We start from the raw sequence: 20,930 nt of genomic DNA on the forward strand, positions 1-20,930 counted from the left end.
TGTGGGGAACTAACCCCTTATGTCCCCGCTGCACACCTGAGCTAATTAATGCTCATTTGAATTATGAATTTGAGTGTGTACACCCTCATTATTACTCGTGAGAGCATGCCTGCAGATGACGTCAGGCGCAATCAGCTAACCTGTCCCCAGATTTGCATGCTCTACCAATATGCCAATCAGATGTAAACAAACTTTTCAAAAGACAAAAATTAAGAAAGCAGCTGGCCCAGACTCTGTCTGTGAAATGTTTGAAATTCTGTGCAGATCAACTGGCCCCTGTAATTGCAAACATATTCAAATCATATTTGTAACTCTGTGGTCCCCTCCTGTTTTAAATGCTCAACCATTGTCCCAATTCCTAAAAAATCTAAGTCTACATGCCTAAATGATTATAGGCCTGTTGTCCTGACATCATTGGTCATGAAAGCATTTGAAAAACTGATAATAGCTTATCTGAAATCCATCACAGATCCCCTGCTAGACTCTCTGCAATTTGCCTACAGGTCTAATAGACCCGAAGATGATGCCATAAACATGTTTATGCATTATGCACTACAGCATCTAGACAAACCGGGTACCTACGCCAGGATTTTATTCATAGATTTCAACTCTGCATTTAATACCATAATATCATTGTTGCTACACAGCAAGCTCTCCCAGCTACAAGAACCTGAATCTATCTGCAAATGGGTAACACATTTCTTAACCGACAGGAGACAGCAGGTTAGAATTGGGAAACACACATCAAGCTCTTTGACAGTAAGTACTGGTGCGCCCCAGGGCTGTGTTTTTTCCCCACTGCTCTATTCACTGTACACCAATGATTGCATCTCCACAGATCTATCTGTTAGGGTTCTGAAGTTTGCAGACAATACAACAGTAGTTGGTCTCATACAAAATGGGGACTATTCAGCATACAGGCATGTAGTGGTACAGCTTTCCTCCTGATGCAGCAGCAACAACTTGGAACTAAATGCTCTATAAACCATGGAGATGTAAATAGACTTTAGGAGATCTCCCCGCAGCACCTCCCCTAACCATAAATGGATCTACAATAACCTGGGTACAGTCATTCAAGTTTCTTGGGTCCACAATCTCAAACATCCTAAAATGGGACAACAATGCTGTCAGAATCATCAAGAAAGAGCAACAGAGGATGTACCACGTATAGCAGCGGAGAAATGTTTTGCCTACTTCAAAAATGAATGGTGCAATTCTACACTGTTATCAATGAATCATTCATGACATCATCTATGACTGTCCTGCTCAGTACTAGAAAAGGTGAGACAACCGCACATAATTCAAACAGCGGAAAGGATAATTGGATGTATCTTACTTTCCCTGCAGGATCTTTACGCTAGCAGATGCAGAAAGAGAGCAACCAAGGTTGCCTCTGACCCCTCTCACCCGCCCCCATCTTCCAGCTCTTGTCTTCAGGAGTAAGATTCCGGTCAATCGCAACTAAAACTTCTAGACAGAGGTACAGCTTTTCCCTGCAGGCGGTAGCCATGCTTAATGCAGAACCACGCTAGTTCTCCTAGGTCTTGAAAGTATTAAGCACCAAACTGTAAATGAACTCTTCTCAGCTGTTCACCAGAACTTACATACTATCCTTGACTTGTAATATACATACCGTTTGTCCTTGTATTGTTTTGTTTGTGTCTGTTTAGCAACTGTCAAGTCAAATTCCTTGTGTGCACAAACTTACTTGGCCAAATACTGTAAATTGATTCTGATTGATGCTTAGATTAGCTCTTTCATGAATTGTTTTCAGTTCTTCCAGCATTTCTTTAACCAGCTCCTTTTACCCCCCTCCAAATTTCTCTTCTTGCAGACTCCCCCTCCCCCATTATAAAGAGTTCACAATGAAGCGTTGAAGCGTGATGCATATGTCCCTCCCAATCCTGTTCACAGTTTTGCCTATCCCACATATGCATTTCTTCTGTTTCCCCACTCCCCCTCCTTTAACATCTTCAAAGAAGAGAACAGAGTGTAGACACTCCATGATCCAGATCTGGTGAACTATTGTAAGATATAGTAGTGTATAATGGTTTAGTGATATATACACACAAACTGGAGGAAATCACTTCAAGTGCTTCAGGATTAAGTAATTGGGGACCCACTCTACTCCTTGAGGTCAAGGTAGTACTGTGTTCACTCTAGGCAGCAGCCTCTGGTACTCTAACTTGAAAGACGTATATGATCCCACAAGAGGGAAGGGATGAACCCTAATAGAGGTAGGGAATAGTGGGAATAAAACTTTTTCAGGAGGCACCCAAATACTACAATACATAAAGGTTCCTTGTAGCTTTTTACTGCATTACTGCAGACTTTGCACCTGATAAAGCCAGTTGAACTGGTGAAAACACAGAAACAATTTGTAATAATGCTTAACCTTTATACAAGTTTCTCTCTGCCTATTGGCTGTGTGGAAGCTAAGCCTGCCCCTGGGCCACACCTACTTCCTATAGAAAAACAATGGGAGAAATGCTAACAAGTGGACCCTCAATAATTCCAATCAATTTTATACAAAACAAAACTCTTCCTGGGCTGAAATTAAAATATCACTGACAAATTGCATATTGTTTTACTACTGCAGTCTACATACAGTTTACAACATCACAGCAGCCCTGATGGTAGGATGTTTGTTATTGTAAACAGTTGACATACACATTTCAAGGCAAGAAAAATCTCAGCGTTCCACTTTAATTTAATGAATGAATATTACTGGCATCACAGTGGTTATGTTTTTTTGTCCCTGATTCTGTAACCACAGAACTTATGATTTTTAATAAAATATAGAAATTACACAAAACCTATTTTAGAAAAGGGAATGATCTTTTATTTCCGTAGTTTTATAAATGTAATGTCTTGGTGAAAAGTACTTGCCTTCATGTCTTGTGATAAGAAAACACTTCAGTTGGTAACTTGAATTCTACATATATTTTTCTAATGATAATACAGCAATAATACTTTGAAAACCTCACTGAATAACAACCTCACTGAATTCTGTGGGAAAATTATAAGTTATAAGTAATGAAGTCTAGTCTAGTTTGATAATGATTCACAAATTGTGAAACACTGGATCTTCGAACAAGAGCTACATTACTAGATCAGACCGGATCACAGTTTCCATTCAATGGGCCTGTCACAGGAGCCCTTGTGGCTGACCGCACTTAGCCTTCTAAACGGTGCCAGCGCACAGATCGTGCGAACTCTGGTCGCAGTCAATGCGCAGGAACCGTTAAGAATTAGCCGCAGACAACTCAGAAGGGAGCCTGTGAGACACGGGTGATTACAACGTCACCTACTGGTTCAGAGTAAACTGCCACCACCGCGGTTACTATGGGACCGTGGGGCCCACTAACTGACTGACTAATCCTGCGAATAAAACGGTTAAACACACGATATTCTGTCTAGCCAACAACAAACAAACAGTAGCGTATCTTCAGAGACCTGGGATCATTTCTGTGTGTGCTGATAAGCAGGGTAGCGAAACAGTGAATGACTTGGGAAAAGTCGTTTATTCACGCAATATAAATAATTAATATATACAGACAATTATGAAAATCAACAATTATGAAAACAGTAATAGCCAGTATGAAAAATAAAAGAAGGGAGAAAAATACTTAGTTCCTGGAAAGATGTCCTTATTGTGGGAAGAATCATAAAGTCCTTGGTTTCAAAGTCCAGAGTTCAGAGTTCAGACCAGGTGGATACCAGCATATCCTCAAGCTGGCATCTGATGAGTGCAAGATGGTTCAGTGTGGAGGACCCTGAGTTTTGGCTCCTCTCCCATTCTTATGCCCCTGATTCAGTAGGAGGAAGTGAGGGCGGGCCCACACACCCCCTTAGAACATGAGATGAGTCCTGCCCTTGTCCTGGAGACCAGAAATCATGCCTTAACCATATATGGGCTCTATCTCACAGAACCGTACAGGTCAGGGCAGATTTACTAATATTTTCAGGTCTGCCTCGATGTACCCAGCAGTCTGATACCAAACATGAGGGGTGGGACCCCTGTGGTACCATTAGGGCACTGTTGAACTGCCTAACGGGCAGTCTTTATCTCAGAAGGTTCTGAAATGTGCTCAGAACCAACGCCAGGCAGGGCCCTACCTGCTCTGTTAGTTTGGAGGGTCTGCCAGCCTGGCAACACAGAAAATATGATACATATAGCAGTTTATGGAATATGAGAGACCCCTGGGATTTATACCAGGTCATTCTCAGGCAAAGGTTCTTTGAAGTTGGCAGCAGCAAGCCACATGTCGGCTCCCTGCTGGGAAAAGGAGTCGGAGTGTCTGAGTTCCCTCACTCTAAATTGGTTCTGTCATGGTGTTTGTCACCTTATACCTGATGGATGGGCCATCAGCACAGCTTGAAGCCAGGGACTCTCTGGGCCCAGGCTCATTAGCATATCAAAAGAGCCATCCTGCAGTTAAGGTGATGCTATTCCTCTGCTAAGAAGGGACTGCAGACCTCCTACACAATAAATCCAGATTCTATCGATTTGAAGCGCAATCGACGCAGAGAATCGAGTGCGATCGCTTTTCTTCACGGGCGGTTACAGGACGCGCCTGCGTCCCCGCAATCGTCCGTGACAGCCCCCCCCCTTGTCCGTGGCTTAGCCACTCATCCGCAAGATGTGTGGCGGCGCCGCTAACCTGGCTGACGGGCCTCGAGTTGCCGGTACGGCGGGAAAACCTATTGGAGCCTGTGGCTCGGTTCCCCTGGACCGGTCGCGGTCGGCTACCCTCAGGGTTGACCCAACATGGACCGTTCTGGACAGGGCGTTTGCGCCACTGCAGTCGGACGTGGTGTCTGCCAGGACTGCGGACAACGGGCAGTGGGTTGGTTAGGTCAACAGCCAGCCCACGCAGGGTTCCCCTGCTGAGTGGCTGTGGACCTAAGGGAACCCCGCGGGAATCCCTGGACCTTCCCAGCTCCTGACAGACGGCACATGCCCTGCAGTAGTTGGCTACATCCCTGTTCATCCGGGGCCAATAAAACTGTTTCCGAATACCGGCGAGTGTCTTGCGGACACCCGAGTGCCCGGTCAGAGGATTACCATGTGCGGATTGCAGCACATGTCCCCTAAACGCACTCGGGACCACAAGCCACTTGGTATCCGCGTGGGATCTACCTGTAGGGGGCTGTACAGACTCACTGTACAGTCTCCCACCTTCCCAGTACACCTTGAAAGCGGCCCCGTCTGCGAGGGGCTCAGCGGCTTGCTGCCTGAGCACCTCCAGGCTTGGGTCACTTTGTAGTGCGGCTGAGAATATGGCGCTGTCAGTTTCAGCCAACTGGCTCATGTCACACGAGGCCAGCGGCTGAAAGGTCTCATCCCTGCGGTCAGAGGAGGGGGAGGAGGCCGGAACCCCCTCCACCTGTCCTGAGCTCGGGTTCTGAGCAGTGCAGCTGCGCGGTACTGCTAGCACCGGTACACTGTCAGAATGGCCCAGACGGACATTACTCAAATCATCATTGCATGCAGTAATGACATTGACAGGTATAGACATTTTTTCATTACAGACAGGTTGTACAGTAAACTCAGGTACAGTTACAGCATCATCACAACAGACAGTCTGTACATCAAACTCAGGTGCCTTTGAAGCAGGCACTATTGAACCTGGTACCCTTGAACTGGGCACATTCAACCCACCTCCCCCTGGTGCTCCCCCAAGTGTATAAAGTACCTGGTGGTGGGTGGAGAGTCCGTCTCCTTCCGTGAGCGACAAGGCGGTCGTGGCAGGTTCATAGTAGGACACAAGCTTGCCCAAATCAGTCCCTAGCAACACAGGGACTGGGAGATCCTTCATAACCCCAACAACCCTTTCGTGGACCCCTCCCACTCCCCAATCCAGCTTCACTCTTGCGTGGGCTATGTGGAAAAGGGTGCCCTCTACTCCAGTAAGGGCAAGGGATCGGCTGGAGCTGATGCTCTCCTTTGGCACAAGATGAGAGTGAACTAACGTGATGTCAGCTCCGGTGTCTCGAAATCCGGTGACAACTTTGCCGTTCACTCTAACAAGTTGCTGCTGGTCGGTTCGGTCGCGGATTTCCTTTCCGCGGGCAAACAGGACAAAATCGGATGATCCAGGCTGTGGTTCGCTGGCGGGTTGCCTCTGCTGTGGGTGAGGTGCAGGTGATGCAGATGATCCAGGTGCTGGTGGTGTCTGTCTCCGCTCCGGACAGTCGAATTTCATGTGTCCGGGCTGGCGGCAGTAGTGACAGATGACCTCTCCAGGCGCTGCAGGCCTGGGTGCAGCAGCTGCGCTGGGTGGCCTCTGTGGCGGACGGCTCACAGGGGCAGGAGGGTCTGCCGAGGTATTGGGCTGACCTCCTCTCCAGCTGGATGGGACAGTTCTGCGTGTATCAGCCACCCGGGTAGTTGCAAAAGTCTCAGCAAGGTCTGCAGCGACAGTGGCTGAAGCCGGCCTGCGTTCTAACACAAACTGTCGTACATCAGCAGGGCAAATGTTCAGAAATTGTTCCAGGACTATCAAGTCCTCCAGGACATCATAAGACCCTTTGGTGAGGCCTAGAGTCCACTGCCGGAGTGTGGTGAGCAAGCTGCTGGCCACATCTCGGTACGAATCAGAAGGCTTTTTCTGCCAGGCCCTAAACTTTTTCCGATAGGCTTCTGGCATCAGCTGGTACTTAGTAATGATAGCGTCTTTTATAGCAGCATAATCATTATCCTTTTCCGCAGGCAATTCTGCGAAAGCATCAAGCGCTTTGTAGCGCAGCAAAGGTGTCAGATGTCTGGCCCACTGGTCTTGGGACAGACGATACTGACGGCATGCTTTTTCAAAAGACCGCAAAAACAAGTCAATGTCTGTGTCTTTTTCAATATTAGCAAACTTAAATTTTGCACTTACGGGTGGTGCAGCTCCTTCAGCAGGGAGGCTGGGCGGTGAACTCCGGCTGGCCTGTTGCACTTTTGCCATGTTTAGCTCATGCTGTCGTTGGCGCTCCCGTTCTCGCTCAGCGGCATCCCTCTCCGCGTGGCGTTCAGCAGCAGCAGCAGCAGCAGCAGCAGCTTTGCGTTCTGCAGATTGGCGTTCCCGCTCCTCGCGGGCTTCCATGTACTGCATGTACTTGTCCAGGTCAGTCTCCATCAGCTTTTGTAATGCCTGCTGCATTACCGGGTCAGCACCCATGGACAGTCCAGTACTGGCCAGTTCCGGGCGAGTAATGTCAGAAACTCTGGGATTGGGGTCCATACTGACAGTCTCTGGCGTAACTGTTGCAACAGGGCCCGCAGGATGCTCAACCTCTGTACGCCTAAGATCTTCAGCCTCTGGTTCCCCTTGATTGTCAGATGGGCTGGTATCCACCTCAGCGGACACTCCCGGCTCCCGCAGTTGCTGGGCATCCCATCTGGACAAGTCTGCTATCAGGTCCCGTTTTGTCTTGCGGAGGATGCCAATGCCCCTCTCTTCGCAAAGATTTTCCAGGTCTGCTAGGCACATGTTCTGGTAGTTCCCGGACATTTCCATGCCAAATAAAATAAAACTTTGGGGAAGGGGTACTGGCTACACAGTCTCTCTGTATATATAAAAAATATATTGCCTTCCAGCTACACCAACGAATTAGTTCGTTTCTCGATAGCGCTAGCGCTATCGCAGATACTTTCAGCACAACACAGATCCCACCGCTGCCTAACACTGTCACAGGAGCCCTTGTGGCTGACCGCACTTAGCCTTCTAAACGGTGCCAGCGCACAGATCGTGCGAACTCTGGTCGCAGTCAATGCGCAGGAACCGTTAAGAATTAGCCGCAGACAACTCAGAAGGGAGCCTGTGAGACACGGGTGATTACAACGTCACCTACTGGTTCAGAGTAAACTGCCACCACCGCGATTACTATGGGACCGTGGGGCCCACTAACTGACTGACTAATCCTGCGAATAAAACGGTTAAACACACGATATTCTGTCTAGCCAACAACAAACAAACAGTAGCGTATCTTCAGAGACCCGGGATCATTTCTGTGTGTGCTGATAAGCAGGGTAGCGAAACAGTGAATGACTTGGGGAAAAGTCGTTTATTCACGCAATATAAATAATTAATATATACAGACAATTATGAAAATCAACAATTATGAAAACAGTAATAGCCAGTATGAAAAATAAAAGAAGGGAGAAAAATACTTAGTTCCTGGAAAGATGTCCTTATTGTGGGAAGAATCATAAAGTCCTTGGTTTCAAAGTCCAGAGTTCAGAGTTCAGACCAGGTGGATACCAGCATATCCTCAAGCTGGCATCTGATGAGTGCAAGATGGTTCAGTGTGGAGGACCCTGAGTTTTGGCTCCTCTCCCATTCTTATGCCCCTGATTCAGTAGGAGGAAGTGAGGGCGGGCCCACACACCCCCTTAGAACATGAGATGAGTCCTGCCCTTGTCCTGGAGACCAGAAATCATGCCTTAACCATATATGGGCTCTATCTCACAGAACCGTACAGGTCAGGGCAGATTTACTAATATTTTCAGGTCTGCCTCGATGTACCCAGCAGTCTGATACCAAACATGAGGGGTGGGACCCCTGTGGTACCATTAGGGCACTGTTGAACTGCCTAACGGGCAGTCTTTATCTCAGAAGGTTCTGAAATGTGCTCAGAACCAACGCCAGGCAGGGCCCTACCTGCTCTGTTAGTTTGGAGGGTCTGCCAGCCTGGCAACACAGAAAATATGATACATATAGCAGTTTATGGAATATGAGAGACCCCTGGGATTTATACCAGGTCATTCTCAGGCAAAGGTTCTTTGAAGTTGGCAGCAGCAAGCCACATGTCGGCTCCCTGCTGGGAAAAGGAGTCGGAGTGTCTGAGTTCCCTCACTCTAAATTGGTTCTGTCATGGTGTTTGTCACCTTATACCTGATGGATGGGCCATCAGCACAGCTTGAAGCCAGGGACTCTCTGGGCCCAGGCTCATTAGCATATCAAAAGAGCCATCCTGCAGTTAAGGTGATGCTATTCCTCTGCTAAGAAGGGACTGCAGACCTCCTACACAATAAATCCAGATTCTATCGATTTGAAGCGCAATCGACGCAGAGAATCGAGTGCGATCGCTTTTCTTCACGGGCGGTTACAGGACGCGCCTGCGTCCCCGCAATCGTCCGTGACAGGGCCTATATCACCATCCTATGGGATTCCCTTTGAAAGGATTGTAACAAGGTGCTGTGCATTCATTACTGCTGGACATTGCAGCTTACTACATGTCTAACTCATTAAACTAAGTGGGCTTCAACTGACATTTGAGCTGGTTTGTTGTGTGGTCATTATGTTCTTGGGAATGAAAGTACTTTTGAAGGCTGGCCGAGGAGGGCCAAAGAGGTATTCAACATAGCAGGTCATATAACTTCAGTGAGGGATGTCGCTGGAATGATGAGATGCACCAAGGATCCGGAAGGTTCTATGGCATTCGGAGCTTTCTGTCTACAAAGGCCAGTATCTACCAGAATTAATTTTCCTCACTTGTGGTTGTCTTTAGACAAGACACCAAACATTTATATTGTTCTTTTCTCATGGCAGATTCAAAAAACCAGAGCTGCAGGCACTAGGATGGGCTCAAAACCACTAGCAGCCTTTTCTAAACGCTAGTGATTTGAAAAAGCTCTTGCTAATGCAATGCAAGGGGAGATTTTTATAAAATCACATCGCTCAAGTGGGATCACACCCATAACATTACATTAGCAAGAGTTTTTCAAATCACAACTCAACTGCTTAGGAACAGCCTTCTAGTGGGTTCCAGTCCCCAGGGAGTCTCACCCAAGGTCTTCTCACTGAATAGATGCTGGCTTGCTGAACAGGAAAAGCCAAGATTTGAACCCAGATCTCTTATGTCAGATACAGAGCAGACCTGAACTTAGATCTTTCTCTTTGCTCCAAAAGATGCACAACTGCATAATAACCTTTACAGAAAAACATTTATTTGTAACAGCTGGTAATAATCCTAAAATAAATCTCCAGTGGTTCCACGTCCTGCTTTCCTGGAAGCAGACATATTGTTAACATCCTATGCTTTCAAATGGGCTTATCTGCTTACCTGCCATGGCAGTCACATGACACAGGGGAGAGATCAAATTACAACTTAGACACAGATGAGGGGAAATTAGACAGGCTAAACGCTCTAAATACATACAGGGTTCATTTCTCTATGTTTCCTTCTGTCCTGAGCAAGAGTTCAGGTCCACTTTAACCAGTACATTACTCAGCCATTACTTTAAATGTTAGCTTTTAACTTCAGTCTACAATTGCTATAATTTATTTTTACAAAAATTGCTGGTACCAGTGTACAGCATAATGTGAAAGATATATTTAAAATTCTCCTCATTTAAATGGTTCATACGTTTGCCGAAATAAGGCAGTAAAAGATTCTTCATACATTTGTAGCCCCGAACAGGGAAGTAGAGAAGGGAGCTACATATTCACTGGAATGCTGGATCTGTCTGTGTATATTTGGGAGTTATTACATCCATCTCATAATAAACAGCAGACCCAGCCGTACATGAAACCACCACTAGAGTATTTCTGTTTTAAAAAAGAAAAAAAGCAAACTTTATTAGTCTAAATAGAAACAATTTGATAAGGGGTGTTTTAGCTTTGCAAGAGAAGAGATTTGCTTTAAGTTAGTGAATAGTATAAAATTAAACCTGCCCATACAGTTTGTCCATAAGGCCCAATTTACAGAGGCATAAAAGCTAATCTGAAGAACATCACTTTTAGCAAATATTTACAAAGCATTACAAAACTGTGTACTAGCCATGTTATGATCTCTTAAGTGCCCTTTAAGTACTTTAAGCACCATTTGGGAGCGCCAGGCTTCAGCACGCATTGCTTCATACTTGGTTCTTTTTTTTTTTATATTTTTTTATTGCCAAAAATGCATGGTTACAGTAGTGCAACAAACATGTATTTCATACTTGGTTATTAAAAGAAAATTTAATTTGAATTCACTTTTTAAATAGAATGTACAGTGATCTTTTTTTCAATATTGTTTTGGGAATTAGGGAGCCATAAAAAAGATGAATGTACTCTTTTTCTATAATGAAAGTTTGCTTCATCTTTTACTGCCATGCGGCACACAATAGGTCAATAGTGGAAGGACCTATGGGAGAATGCCATGATGCAGTGGTGTAGCTAAGGAGCAATGGGCCCCAGTGCATGTTTTACATTGGGGCACCCCAAGCACTCTACACATAGCAATTGATGCAGCGCACCAAAACCTGCCAAGGACAACCACAGTGTCAGAGGTGCAAGAAGGGGATGGGGGAACAGCTTGTTAATGAATACTACTATTCCCAGCATCTATAGAAGTGATCATTACCAGCACAGGACCAATAGAGAGCTAATACTGCATTTGAGGGAGGGCCTCTTGGGGCCCCTCTGGTCCAAGGGCCCCGATGCGGTCACATTCTCTTCACCCCCTATTGCTACACCTCTGCCATGACCTGTCATTAGACTGGGCATTTAATTGGATTATTTGTATTTTTAGCCACAGAAACAGGGCCGTTCCTAGGCAGAGGCTGAAAAATGCTATGTCTAGGTCTAGAGGGCCTCTGGAAGTAAGGGCATGTTGTTGGGAGTCGGGACCCCTGCCTTTCTACTTCAAGCTGCTTGAATCTGGGGATCAGCAAGCCAAGCTTCCTGTCATGCCTCCAGTCACTCTCTATTACATGTAATTGGACAGCAGGGAGGGGGATGTGATATGGCTCTAAAAAGAGCCCCCTCCTCCAGGTAAAAAAAATCCTGTACCTACTGCTACTAGCACCTAGTATTTGTCTCCGACTGTTATCAAACACCTAGCATTTGCTTAGTACCCACTGGTACTAGGGACCTATGTACTGTCACCCACTCTTAAAGAGGAACTCCAGTGAAAATAATGTCATTAAAAAAGTGCTTCATTTTTACAATAATTATGTATAAATGATTTAGTTAGTGTTTGCCCATTGTAAAATCTTTTAAATCCCTGATTTACATTCTAACATTTATTACATGGTGACATTTTTACTGTATGATGTAACTGCTGCTTGCTTTTTCACAGACAGGAAACTGCCAGGAGTACCACGGTACTCAGAGTTTCTTGTGGGAGGGGTTTCACCACAATATCAGTGATACAGCGCCCCCTGATGGTCTGTCTGTGAAAAGGAATAGATTTCTCATGTAAAAGGGACTATCAGCTGCTGATTGGGATAAAGTTCAATTCTTGGTCGGAGTTTCTCTTTAAAGTGAACCAGAGACGAAGCACCCTTGTGTATTTTACCATAGAAATCAGTGGGAACATTAGAGAAAACATTTACCATGCTCTCTGTTCCATCCTCACTGCTAAAAGTGTCTGTTATCTAGCTGAGATAAGAATCCCGGACTGAGCATTGATTCTGGCTTTGCTATAATGACTCAGCTATAATGATTCCTGAGCAAAGCCAGCAGGGGGCAGGCTTGGACTTGAAGACAGCAAAGAACACAGTCTCAGCTATAATTATTCTGTAGCAAAGCCAGACCGACTGCTTAGTCGGGATTCTTATCTTAGAGGTGATAACAGGCAAATTAAACAGAGAACAATGTAACAAAGAGCAGATTAGGTGTTTACTGTCATGTTCCCACTGATTTATAAGGTAAAATACATGAGGTTGCTTCATCTCTGGTTCTCTTTAAGAACCTCTGGCTACTTGTCAACCAAATGTCACTCAACCACTGTTACTTGGCAACCACTGCTACATGTCACCCACCCCTACCTGTCATTGACTAGATATCACCCACTAATATTTATCTTCTACTACTTGCCTTTCACACATTATTTGTTAACCTAGTATTTGTCCCTTCTCATCATTTACTGCCTGCCCCTAGAAAAACTCATACATACCAGACCCTTACATATCATAAATGTACTGAACTACTGATCATAATTGGTAAATTTGCTTTTGTGAATTTTTTATGCTTCTGATCAAAATTGCACTTTCGTTTTCACAAAATTACATCATGGGATCAACTAACATATTTTTATCAATTTGCAAAAGTACGTTCATAGTAAGCTTTCCACATGTCTACTAAATTAGGATGAGAGTATAAGGCCATTTAAATTTTGCCATACTTTTCACAAAACTTGTCACATTTTATCACAGATAAATGGATATTTAATGGACTTAAATCGGTTTAAAACCCTGACATAACATTCAATAAAAACATGTTTTCCTACTTTTTATATGCCATACGGTTATCATATTTGCATTTGTGCATACGTATTATTATTCATTTAGAAATTATAGGTTCCCAAAAGTACAGTTTTTTGCTTTGTGAGCTGACTTTGCATTTTATTAATAACTGGTTTTATTCATTATGTATTGAAGGCAGACATGCTTTGACTCTCTGTCTGTGTCGAGCTGCTTCTCCACAGTCAGAGAATGTGTCACATTCCTCACTTGATACATTTAAAGAGAACCCGAGGCAGGGTTCTGACAATGCAATCCATGTACAGAGGCTGGGTCTGCCTATACTGCCCAGCCTTTGTTGCTATTTCAATCCCCCTAAGTTCCCCCTGTGCTCTGCAATCCCCAATAAATCACAGCCGTGCTGTGTGGGCTGTGTTTACCTCTGTATTGTCATTCTCGGCTCTCGCCCCGCCTCCTGCGTAGCTCCGTTCCCCGTCCGTGTCCCTTCCCTCCAATCAGCGGGGAGGGGAGGGACGCGGGCGGGACCGGAGCTATGCAGGAGGTGGGGGAGCAGCAGACTGACAGTACAGATGTAAACACAGCCCGCTGTGACACGCTGCGTGTCGGCAGCTTGACTGTGATTTATGGTTGATCTCAGAGCACAGGGGGGGCTTAGGTGGGATCTGGATAGCAACAGAGGCTGGGCTGTATAGGCAGACCCAGCCTCTGTATGCAGATTTCATTGTCAGAACCCCACCTGGGGTTCTCTTTAAGTAAACACAAGATAATATAATCTACAACTTTAGATGCGTCCACATTTCACTGCACTGAACTGTCAAGCTCTGTGTGTAACCCTTTGAATGCTGGTCTAGTAAAAAAAAAAATGCTGGTTGCATATAATATGCTGTAAATAATTTTTTAGAGCAAAGATGAAATGCTGGGTTATATTACGCTTTAAGAAAACACAATTTAACACCAGAAAAAATCATGTGCTTGCATACAAAAGCATATTTTCCCAAAATGCATTGTCTAAGAGCAAATTTTTTTTAAAAAGTTCACAAAAAAGTTTTTCACTGAAAATGTGTATCTTGTGATAATATACAAAATTAATTTTGCAATAGTTTGAAATTACAAGACCAATAACATTTACAGTATATTGCACTTTTCTCTTGGTGGAGTCAAAGTGACTGAGCTGCAGCCACTAGGGTATGCTCAGTAGTCAGTAACAGTGTTAGGAATTGTTGCCCAAGGTCTCCTTACTGAATAGTTGCTGGCTTTCTGAACAGGATGAGCAAAGTTTCTAACTCTGGTCTCCTGTGTCAGTGAGGAAGCCCTTAACCAGCACACTATCCAGTCACTCGAGTTACAGTGTTTCAGAGATACAAACAATGCTGTCATCATGTATAAATTATACACTACTGTTTTTTATTGAGTATGTTGTTGTTAAATGTTACAGTATTTTATAAACTGTTATAAGTGGTTAAAAACAGTTTAAAAGCACAAACGCTTAACCCTAATCTACAAAGCTCTGCACAACATCTCTCCCCTGTACATCTCATCACGAAATACCAGATTCCAGATGTTGTCCTCCTCTAGAATTACCTCCTCGCATTCACATATACAAGATTTTGCACATGCTTCACCCCTCCTCTGGAATGCCCTCACACAACACATCTGTCACTCTCCAACCTTTGTTACCTTTAAAGGGTACCTAAACTGAGAAGGACCAGTTGTCTGACTCTCTTGTTGATCCTGTGTCTCTAATACTTTCAGCCACAGCCCCTGAACAAGCATGCAGATCAGGTGCTCTGACTGAAGTGAGACTGGATTAGCTGCATGCTTATTTCAGGTGTGTGATTCAGCCACTACTGCAGCAAATAGATCAGCAGGACTGCCAGGCAAATGGTATTATTTAAAAGGAAAACATCCATATCCCTCTCAGTTTAGGTTTCCTTTAAACGCTCTCTCAAAATTCACTTGTTCCGACAAGCATACGCTCTACTTTAGGCCAAGACCAAGTTGCACTACTACTAGATATCCTAAAACACATTGCCTCTATATGTTTATTGTATACTACCCCACCACCACTATTCCTTTGAATTGTAAGCTCACAAGGCTCTCTCCCTCTTTTGTGTCTTGGAATTCATTACATATTTTATTCATCATGTTACTTTTATCGCTGTGATTACAAATTCTGAATTTTGTATTGATTCTGTATTTTGTCACCAATTATGTATTTTTCACATTAGTGTATTCCATTTGTCTGTATTATTATGTACCCCATGTTCGTTTCTTACTTTGTACAGCTCCACGGAATATGTTAGTGCTTTATGAATCAATAATAATAATAAACAATGATAACATTGGAAACAACCAAAAACATAAGTTTATATTATATGTCTAAATCCAGAGTTGTTTGAAAGTAAATCATTTATCCATGTTTCACCATGTTTAACCACTTCAGGACTAGTGACCAGGCTATTTTTTACAATTTAGGGCTCTGCAGCTTTAAGAGCTCGCTGCAGAGTCATACAACTTAGCACACATATTAGCCCCCTTCCCTATTTCTGTCCACCAACAGAGTTTTCTGTTGGTGGGATCCGATCCCTGATGCAGTGTTTATTTTTTTATTTGTGTTTATTTTATTTTTTTGATAAATTTGTGTATTTTTTTCTTAATTTATTTTTTCCTCCCTCCCTCCCTCCCCCACCAGCCAATGACAGCGATCGGCTGTCAAAGGCATCAGCTCTTGAGCCTCTCTAGGAGACAGCCAAGTGACACGGCTGTCCCCAGTGTAGCGCTGCCATAGATTGCAGTACTGTACAATGTAAATAGACGGTGAGGGAGACTGCGGAGCAGTGCTCCGTCATTGAAGTGGAGATGCACGCGCATGGACCCAGCCCAAGGACTTGATATCTTTCGGTGTTAGGTGGCCCTGGGGCTGCCAACCTCATGCCAATCGGCATTAGGCAGTCGGGAGAGGGTTAAAGGACAACGAAGGTAACATGTGACATGATGAGATAGACATGTGTATGTACACACAAATGACTATGCTGTGTTCCTGTAACATCAGGTATGCAGGTGACAGTTTCTGTCTGGGGCGGGACTGGGTCAGACTATAGCATAACCCTCACTGATAAGAAATTACAGCCATAAAACACTTTTCTGTCAGTAAATGACTTCAGAGAGCAGGAAAGAGATAAAAATGGTCAATAATTCATAGATTTGAGCTCTAGCATACTTCAATGCATGTGTCATTAAGCAGAGACAATAAAACAGTAAAAACTTAAAAACTAGATTTAAATGTAAAATAAAACTGTGGGATATCTAAAAAAGTCATTTTTAGAAAAAGGAAGATAGATACAATTGTTCATCTCATCAGTTTATTTTCACCTCGGAAGTCCTTTAACACAGGACTCTACTTACAAACAAATCCAACATACAAACAATCTCCCAGAACAGAACCTATTTATACAGTAAGCAGGGGACTGCCTGTAGATTAAAAAAAAAATAAGATTTAAAAAGGCGTACCTGTTCCAAAATTGTATTTATTCTCTCAACTTCGCAGTCTATTACAAATCTTTTCTCCTGACGTCTGTCCATTTCCTCTATGATGCGCTTATACTCCTGAACATCTTTTATGTTCCCCACTGATCGGGCCGTCACTTGCCAGTTGTTCTGTACGGCTGCCTCCATAATGGCCTGGAGAATGGAGAATCCTGGAGAAGAGAAATGTCACAATCAGCCCCTTTATTGTTAAGGTTATGAAAAGAGAACTTTCATATAAAAAACATTATTGAAAAAACTATTTTCTGAGTACATGTATCATGCAGGCACACCTCCCGTCACTTCACGGCCGGCTTTCCCCATATTACACTATAAAATACTTCCTGGCGGGACATCTCTCTCTATAGTCTGGCTTGATAAATAAGAATAACGTGATGAACATGCATGTGTGGAAATCTGAAAAGAATCAGAGATGCAGAAGTAAGCTGAAGCCGTCCTGTTCTTCCATAAAGCTCTGTGCATTAATGACACAAAAGATGCTCCATTGCATTTTTATACCTATCAAAGCTGAACTCTTGGGTAATTTTAAAATTGCTTATCCAAGGTGATTTCTTTTAGCATATTATAGGCGAATATTTTTAGGCACATTTATTTTATATTTTTTTTATCTAAATTTAAAGGACATCCGAGGTGAAATAAACTGATGAGAAAAACAATTGTATCTATCCTCCTTCTCCTAAAAATGACTTTTTTTTTTTTTAGAAATCCCACAGTTTTATTTTATATTTAAATCAAGTTTTTACAGTTTCATTGTTTACATTGTCTTGAATTATTGACCCCTTTATCTCTTTCCTGCTCTCAGAAGCCATTTACTTACAGGAAAGAGTTTTATGGCTGTAATGTCTTTTCAGTGAGGGTTATGCTATAGTCTGACCCGGTCCTAAACCCAGACAGAAACTGTCACTTGCATACCTGATGTTTAACTCTTTCAGGCAGAGAAAGAAAAAAAAGAACACAGCCTAGTTATTTGTGTGCTTGGCACTGTACATGCACATGTCATGCTACATGTCACCTCGGTTGTCCTTTAAAAATATTAGAAAAAAGGTGGTATGAGCGCTCCTCAGAATGTCACAATGTCCACTCCCTAAGTTTTTTTGGATTGTCCCCAAACTGCTGGGTGGATCGCTATACAGTGGGGATAGCAATTCCCCTCTTCCTAATATTACACGTGATGTCTGTACAGCGCTCTCTCCCCACAGTCATATATCCACAAGTTGATCACACAAAGTTCCACTCTGCCACTTTTTCCAATCTCTGCCAGAAATGAATACTCTCACCAATGTGTAGAGGCTGATTTGCCACAGATCAGCTAAATGCGTATTTCAGATGAACTCCAAGTCTGCTTCCCTCACACTGGCACCTCAACTTTGGTTCCACTTGTTCCTCAGAAAGAAAGTTTAGACATAGTGTAAAACTGTAATTTTAAGGTGCTCCAAACATGCGATCGCAAGTGCACCTTTGCACCATATGTGTTCCCCACTCCGTGTGCCCGTACTATTCCCGTCACCGGATAATTTGGGAGAAATTCCTGCTCACCAGATCTCTATGCTGCCCCGTCACAGACCAGCAAGCACTCGCATGGATGCAATCACATCAATTATCCATTCACAGGTTTCCAGTATCCCTTGCCTTAGGTTTACCTCAGAGAGAGAAAAGGCCAACGTACATAGCGTGAATCTGTTACAGTCCACAATGACTCTAAGCTTTATATAGTGCAGATTGCATACACCTCTTCACAGTGAACGACTTCCACACTTAGTGCCCGTGTTTACAACTGCCACCAAACAAACAGGTACCCCTAACCGCTCACCAGATATCTTGCTGACCTCACATGGACCAGCACTCAGCGCTTTTTGGTGTCAGTTTAGGAGCCAGATGTGACATGTAATACCTGCAGGGCTAATATATAACTCTCATAGCGTAATACCGTCTTTATTCCATCATAAAAGATTAAAAGTTACACTCACATTTAGTAAAATAGTATGCGCATATCATAAAACCATTTTGACGTCCTCACCGCCGCTCAGCAAGCGTCTTCCTGTCTGCCGCTTGAAGCCACGCCCTACCGGTTTCGTCAGAATGACTCATCAGGGGCTTGCTGGTCAGCGGCAGATTCAGACGCTATACGCTTTCCTCTATGCAAATTTCCTCTGAGCGGTCCCTAGTCTCGCGGTGTTTACTCTGTGGGTTGCATAGCAACCTCTAGCTTACGCTGCACACCCCTCCCACCTCATAGTGGGTATATGATGGCTGAACCTCCTCTGAAATTAACCCTGTGTTCCCCTCATCAGACTACTCCGTGCTAAAGTGCACTTATACTGCGTAACCCTCCTTTTATTTCAATCCCATATCATTATTCCCCAACCACTGGGCTATACCCACATTCCAATTTCTCTTGTGCATCCCTTATACTCCATCCTTTAAAAATAGATGCTTCAGTATTCTTGTTGCTTCCCAAGCTCTTCTCCTGAAATATTTGTGGAAGGAGAAAGCTGTTTTGGTAACGGACCTCTAATAACAGCAAAGTCCCCAGGCTTGATAGCTTATATCGGCTACTACTCTGTTTATCTCTTCTACTCTATTTAATTATTATAGCTTTACTATGATTAAGTAAAAGTAATGTTTTCTAAATCATACAAAGCCCACCAGTGAAACAAACACACATGTAAACAAAATATCGCATTTACATTTGTGATATTTAATGTTCCTGGGAAAAATACCTAAACAAAATAAATAGGGATTCTCATTCATATTCTGTGGAATTCGGAAGTCAGAAAACGGAAATCAGAATTCAACGGAAATCAGAAATACTGTAACTCTGTAATTTTAGCCCAATCACAGAACTCTGAAGCATTGGATCAATCCGAGAATGCAGAATTTTTCTGCTAAAATTAGATCACCATGGTCATTTCAGACCAATCAGAAGACTAATTTTCCATTTTTTTTATTTCCCCTTTTCATTTTTTTTTTCATTGTTTTGCATTCTCTGATACAAAAATGACTAATAAAATACTAATAAAATGACAAAAAAAATGGAATTTGTAAGATTGGAAAAACTGAAAATCGGAAATCAGAAAAATGGTTATTGGCACTGGTGGAAATCAGAATTTCCACAGAATTTGTAATCATGTGCCTTCGTAAAGTAGTTGTCCTTACGCAGGTCTTGGTCTTTCCACGGCTCAAGTTTCAAAGGCAGAGAGTACAGATGGCATTGCTCTCATCTGAGGCAGACACACAAAACAATTTCCACACTGCTGAGCCCTGGGGTGATGGCACTTTGGTGGTGGCGGCCAACTGAGTGTTAAGTGGGGTGCCAGAATCAGAGCAGAAGGAGGAAGATATGTCACACTTCCGTGCGGAAGCTGAGAAAGATGAAGTGTTCTGTGTTAAATAGTCAACTATGTCCTGACACTATTGGGGGTTGATGGCATGTACCTTCTTCTGAACACTGCACTTTGGTTGAGGGCCACATGAAATCACGACAGCGCGACCTCGAACAGACCTGCCAGGTGGCCTGCCTCTGGCTCTGCCTTGTGTTTTGTCCATTTTGGGGGGGATGAAGTGAAAGGTATGCACTGACTTGACTAATACAATGTATTGTTAAATACATTGAACAGGTACATGCAGTGAACAGGTATGCAGTGACTGCTGGCACAACAATGTGCGGTTACACAGGTGCAGTGAACAGGTTGCAGTGACTGGTATCACAAATGTGCAGCTGCCTGTCACACACACACATAGGTACCCTGAACAGGTGCAATGACTTCTGGTATTAACAATGCATGCGCTTACGTAGGTATAGGTAGGTAGGTGCACCGAACAGTGAACAGGTGCAGTTATTGGGATTACAAATGTGCAGCTGCCTGTCACACACATGCATGGACTGCAATGACAGGTGCAATGACTGGTGGTATTAACAATGCGTGCGCTCATGTAGGTATAGGTAGGTAGATGCACTAAACAGTGAACAGGTGCAGTGATTGGGATTACAAATGTGCAGCTGCCTGTCACACACACAGGTAGTCACTGGATGTGCTGGGCCTGGCAGTGGCACAGTAGGAATTAAGGTGCCAAAGGCCAGCTGTGACTGACTGACAGGGCTGTATATAATGCAAGTGGGCCACACACACAAAAAAAAAAATAGATCACAAGAACAACATAAGCTCTCAAAAGAGCTGTTGAGGGGTGCTTTTTAGCAATAAGAATC

The 20,930-nt window shown here is 43.7% G+C and overlaps 1 protein-coding gene across 10 annotated transcripts in view; it reads right to left on the minus strand.

Annotated features, from left to right (window-relative positions):
- Positions 1-20,930, minus strand: part of GRIA3 (glutamate ionotropic receptor AMPA type subunit 3) — a 604,867-nt gene that overhangs the window by 206,082 nt on the left and 377,855 nt on the right. For all 10 annotated transcript variants that reach the window (XM_068251187.1, XM_068251183.1, XM_068251184.1 and 7 more), the window contains one exon: positions 16,688-16,875. In XM_068251187.1, coding sequence (XP_068107288.1) covers positions 16,688-16,875 — 188 coding nt within the window. The remainder of the gene's footprint in view (positions 1-16,687; positions 16,876-20,930) is intronic.

Source organism: Hyperolius riggenbachi, chromosome 8 (genome assembly GCF_040937935.1).
Source record: "Hyperolius riggenbachi isolate aHypRig1 chromosome 8, aHypRig1.pri, whole genome shotgun sequence".
Lineage (NCBI taxonomy): Eukaryota > Metazoa > Chordata > Amphibia > Anura > Hyperoliidae > Hyperolius > Hyperolius riggenbachi.